The sequence below is a fragment of the Amphiprion ocellaris genome, chromosome 8 (assembly GCF_022539595.1).
Source record: "Amphiprion ocellaris isolate individual 3 ecotype Okinawa chromosome 8, ASM2253959v1, whole genome shotgun sequence".
Taxonomy (NCBI): Eukaryota; Metazoa; Chordata; class Actinopteri; family Pomacentridae; genus Amphiprion; species Amphiprion ocellaris.
This window is the reverse complement of record NC_072773.1, coordinates 20610831-20615402: the sequence shown is the minus strand read 5'-3', so window position 1 is coordinate 20615402 and position 4572 is coordinate 20610831. Positions and strand designations below refer to the sequence as shown.

The window sequence follows — 4572 nt, the reverse complement described above, 5'->3', positions numbered from 1 at the left end:
TAATAAAACTGAACAAAATATTAAATTAAATATTAAAGGATTAAATTCGGTCTTTGGTGGCACATATTTCTGCTCATAGGGGATCATTTGTATGCAGATTCTCAGCCGCTGCTATTTCAGTGACTTCAATTTAAAAATATTACATTTGGTTTCCAATTTGTCTTAAAAAATGGCTTCAATATAATAAATCCATATTTAAGTATGCATTACAGCTACTCAAGCTGAGCCATTCAAATTAAAATATGAATGGTCCAAATTAGTTTCCAGTGACACACGTTCCTGCTCCGTGGCTCATATACAGTCTATATGTTGGACTGAGGAGTGATGCATCACCCTCATAGAGGATCTCTGGGTGGAGGAGGAGGGGTGGGGGAAGGGAGGGGCGGAAATGGAGAGCGTGTGTTTCATGACTCACGAGTGTTGGGGAGGAAAACTTACTGAGTTTCACAGACGCAGTTTCAGACGCCGAAACTGAGTCTCGCTGCGTCTAGATTTCATCCCTAAAATAGCGGAGTGCGTTGGATTTATCCACCGTGGAAAGCGAACTTAGAGGGAATAAAAGGTGTGAAAATCATTGCGGCCGCTGACTGACTGACTCCTCCGCTGCAGGTAAGAATCCCACTGCAGCTGCTGGAACAACGACTGATTGATTGAGCCGCTGATTGAGAAGCGAGAAGACTTGACCTGAAAATGGATATTTTTTTTTCCTTCGAGCTCAGGCCTCTTCTAGTGTTGAAGTAGTTCAGCAGAAGTTTAGTTTCCCTCTAAAGGTCAGACCGGTTTAACTGAGCAGACAAAGAGTCAGCTGGGATGAAGTGTGTCGGTAACAAAGCAGGAAAGACGTGTTGACCGGTGAAATTCCACCTTTAAAATGAAACGTGCAACACGTAGAAACGCTTTAACATGTTTTTTTTTTTTTTTTTTTAACTTTTAGTGGAAATGTAAGTGAGATATGTTTATTAGATTTTCACATTTTCTGTGTTTCTTTCAGGTATCCAGAGAACCAGAGCTCACCATGAATGGTAAGTTACCATTTGATCACTTTAGTGGGAGCATTGTCTGACTTTTTATTTTATGAAACTTGTTTACAGCAATACTTGGAAAATACTTGAGTACTAAACTACACTAATTAAACTAACTTAATACTTCTTTTGACATCATTAGAGCTGCCACTATTGGTTAATATTGAATTAATTGATTACTGGCTTGACAGAAAAAGAATTGGCAGCTCTATTAGTAATTATCTAAATAATGGTTAACATGTAACATTTAATGGATCCGCATACTTCAATATGACCTTTTTCTGCTTTTCTTGCTCTTACTTTACAGTACACTGAATATCTGTGACATTTATGGAGCCACCTTGTGCTCTGTGGGACATTTTTTTTTAGTGTTTCGTGATGTTTTAAGAGTGAAAATATGAAGAAAAATGAAAACAGTCAGTAGTTGCTGCATTTGACAAAAAGCTGGTTTGGGTTCTTTTCTTACACTTTCCAGTTTTACATAGAAAAAACTACACAATAAGCATCTGAAGCACGTGTCATCATAGATTGATCTACCCAACAGCGTTAAATAATGAATATCGGCTCCAGTCCCAACAAAAAAGAGTAACAATTCATGGTGCAATGTAAACCACTAAGACACTACTTTTTAACAAATAGAATATTATTTATTACAGATTAGCCAACCAGCGTTCTAAAGTAACCAACATTTGCTCCACTCCCCACAAATATAACATGAAATGCAACACAAATAATATCCTGTAGTCTAAGAAAACATACTAATGCACTAGTTTTACTACTTCGAGCATGTTTTGCTGATCAAGGATGCAAGTACCAGTCCATACATCAGAACACAGCAAAAAATGTCCTTCAAAATAATCTAGAGCCAAAGGTGACCTCTTCAGATATCTTGCTTTGTTCAACCAGCACTCCTTAACCAGAAGTTATTCAATTTACTTTAATGTAAAACACAGAAAAGTCAAGCATAGTCACATTTCAGAGCCAAATATTTTAAAAGTTACTGATTTTATGTCGATCAACTAATCAGTTATTTAACCATTCTTTGCAGCTTTGTCTCTAATGCCTATGTGCTCTACTTTGTGCAGAATGTTTACTTGTAATATGTGTTTTTTTTCCCAGTAGCCTGATATTTCTACTTTTCTGTTCTCTGATTAAAACTGTTGCATCACAGAGTATTCAGAAATAAATAAGAATTTGTCAGGTTTGTTTCAGCTCCAGCCCTTATTAATCAGATTACTATTGTCCTCCTCAGCCAGCAGCTATGCTGTTACACAAGGCGCTCCTAGCAAACTGTGCGCTGCAGATAGAGCGCTGTGACATTTTTAACATGCTTTTTTATCTCGCAGATACAGATAATTTCACGACGCCGGCCCCGCATGCAGACAAAGCTGTGACAGAGGGTGAGCGCGTTGTGTTTTTAAGATCACTTATGAATGAGCTGATTGGCTTTGAAAGCTGGGTTGCAGCCAACACTTATTCTGATGCTATAATCCAATTGTTTGTGCTGTTTTCTCAACACATGTTGTGTTTTTCTTTCACCGACAGATGTGACGACTTTAACACTCCCCACACAGGCAAACACCACCATCATTGAGGGTAACAGTCTATGTTGCTAACAAAAAAGCAGTTAGAGGAAAGTTTGGGATAAATTAAAAGTTAGAATCAGCAACAATAGTTGAGTTTAATGTGCAAATGTCTGAGTTTTAGCAGGCAGATATTAGATTTGTTATCTATTAGCTGACATTCAAACGGTCACAACTCAATGTTTTCAAGTGGTATCTTTAAAATGAAAGGTTTCTTGATAATTAGCAGTAAAAATGTGCAAAAATGATATCTAAAGTTGTCGTGCAGATAAGCATTTAGGGCCTCTACACAGGTTTTTTTCTTCATTTTTTTCATTTGTGTGACGGGAATTGCTGTATTAAATCAGTGCATTTAAAAAAAAAAGAGGTTTCTGTGTTTGCTGTTGTAGTCAGTCTCCCACAGTGGTTCTACATTACACCATTTACTTCCCCTCAAATACAGTATTATCACATGACCTCCACTGTGTCTACTATCTGACACCAGTTGCTTTAAACCCAATCTATTGGTGTCATTTCCACCCCTCAGTGGTAACAACAGCGGTGCCCCCAGGCCCAGACTCTGCTGTTATTGCAGGTAACTGTTTTCACTTCATCCTGAGATTTTTCTCACTGCATCAAAAAGCGATTAATGTCTTCTAACTTTTGCTGTGTTTTTCCAGTGGTTATTGTTCTCATCCTGCTGACGTTAGCTGCTTTGGGCTTCCTGCTGTACCGGTATCTCTGCCACAACAAGGGAGCGTACAGGACGACGGGGGAGCTGGCTCCAGGAGAGGACCCTGACGAGGAGTACACTAGCCAGGGTGTGAGCGAAAAGAAGGAGTACTTCATATGAGCATAGTGGAAAAGTTCTTAGGAGTCAGTGTTGCTTGAGAGAGGAAAAAAAAGGATCTGCAGACGGATGATAAGAAACAGGATTGTGGTTTTTTTTCCTGTGTTTTTGAGGGAAACCCGCTCCTGACTGCACACTGTTCAGAGATTAGCCTAGTTTAAGATGTTATCCAAAATGCACAATTGAAACCAAAGATTGTAAAGACTGTAGGAGCGAATGTTGATGGATGTGAAGCAGGTGAAACACAACAGGTGGGTGCAGACTAGCAGAGCTGGGCACGAAACAGGTGGTGGGATTTAAAAATGTCCACACTTACAGATCAGAAAATACTCAGCAACAATGTAAAGTAGGACGAGCTTCTCTGCAACACTATTTATCAGCCATGTTTCTCTCTTTAGTATTTGAAATGCGTTTTCAATCAGACATACTGTATTTTTTTTTCTAAACAACCCTTGTGTAAGCATGTTGTGGTGCTATTATGGGCTGTCACTTTTGTATCAGTCTGCTTTTAAAATTCTAGATTTTCTATGCGATTCTTTTATAAGCTAGCCAAAAACAACGTCCTCTTTGTTTTAGGACAGCTCAATGTTATTTGTTGTTGTATTTGCACCTGATTTTGTTGTGTGTGTAATTCCCCACCACGCTTTGTTACTGATGACTTCCTTATTTGAAATACATACAGAATGCAATAAAACTATTTTGGACTAAAGTCAACACAGTGTAATATTGTGTTTAATGTATTGTGAAATAGGCAGGGTCTTTGATGAGTACTGCTGCCCACAGGAACTCAAACATCACATTACAAAACATACTGCACATTACAAAGTTTGATCCGCATAACTAAATTCAGTACAATCTCATACAAATATGTAATGTTTGCTGATGTCAAGAAGAAGTATGACAATAGTTTGACTCACTAGGTGTAGGCTGCAGGTATGAGCAGTCATTTCTGGAAGCAATTTTTCATTTAGTAATTCTTTCATTGGTCTTTTTGAAAAAGTCACGTTTTCCTGTGTTTACTTTCCATATGATATCCGTTTCCAATAAAGCTGCTGCTGTTAGAGACTCAAGTCTTCCTGAACTATTACTTGAATATGCATGTCACATTACGTTTTTACAGCTGTGGACTACTTACATC

The 4572-nt window shown here is 38.3% G+C and overlaps 1 protein-coding gene across 1 annotated transcript; it reads left to right on the top strand.

The window, feature by feature from the left end:
• The first annotated feature begins 366 nt into the window (after positions 1-366).
• On the top strand, positions 367-4148 carry LOC111583036 (glycophorin-C-like). The gene is made up of 6 exons (XM_023291984.3): positions 367-609; positions 992-1022; positions 2369-2422; positions 2568-2618; positions 3132-3179; positions 3265-4148. Exons 2-6 carry the CDS (start codon positions 1016-1018, stop codon positions 3435-3437), a joined length of 333 nt encoding a protein of 110 aa, XP_023147752.1. The 5' UTR covers positions 367-609; positions 992-1015; the 3' UTR covers positions 3438-4148.
• Positions 4149-4572: the final 424 nt, after the last annotated feature.

Excerpts from the sequence above, each read along its gene's own strand:
- LOC111583036 (XM_023291984.3), top strand. Across the intron at positions 2,423-2,567 it reads AGACAAAGCTGTGACAGAGG|ATGTGACGACTTTAACACTC; the intron begins GTGAGCGCGTTG and ends TTTCACCGACAG. Across the intron at positions 2,619-3,131 it reads AAACACCACCATCATTGAGG|TGGTAACAACAGCGGTGCCC; the intron begins GTAACAGTCTAT and ends TCCACCCCTCAG.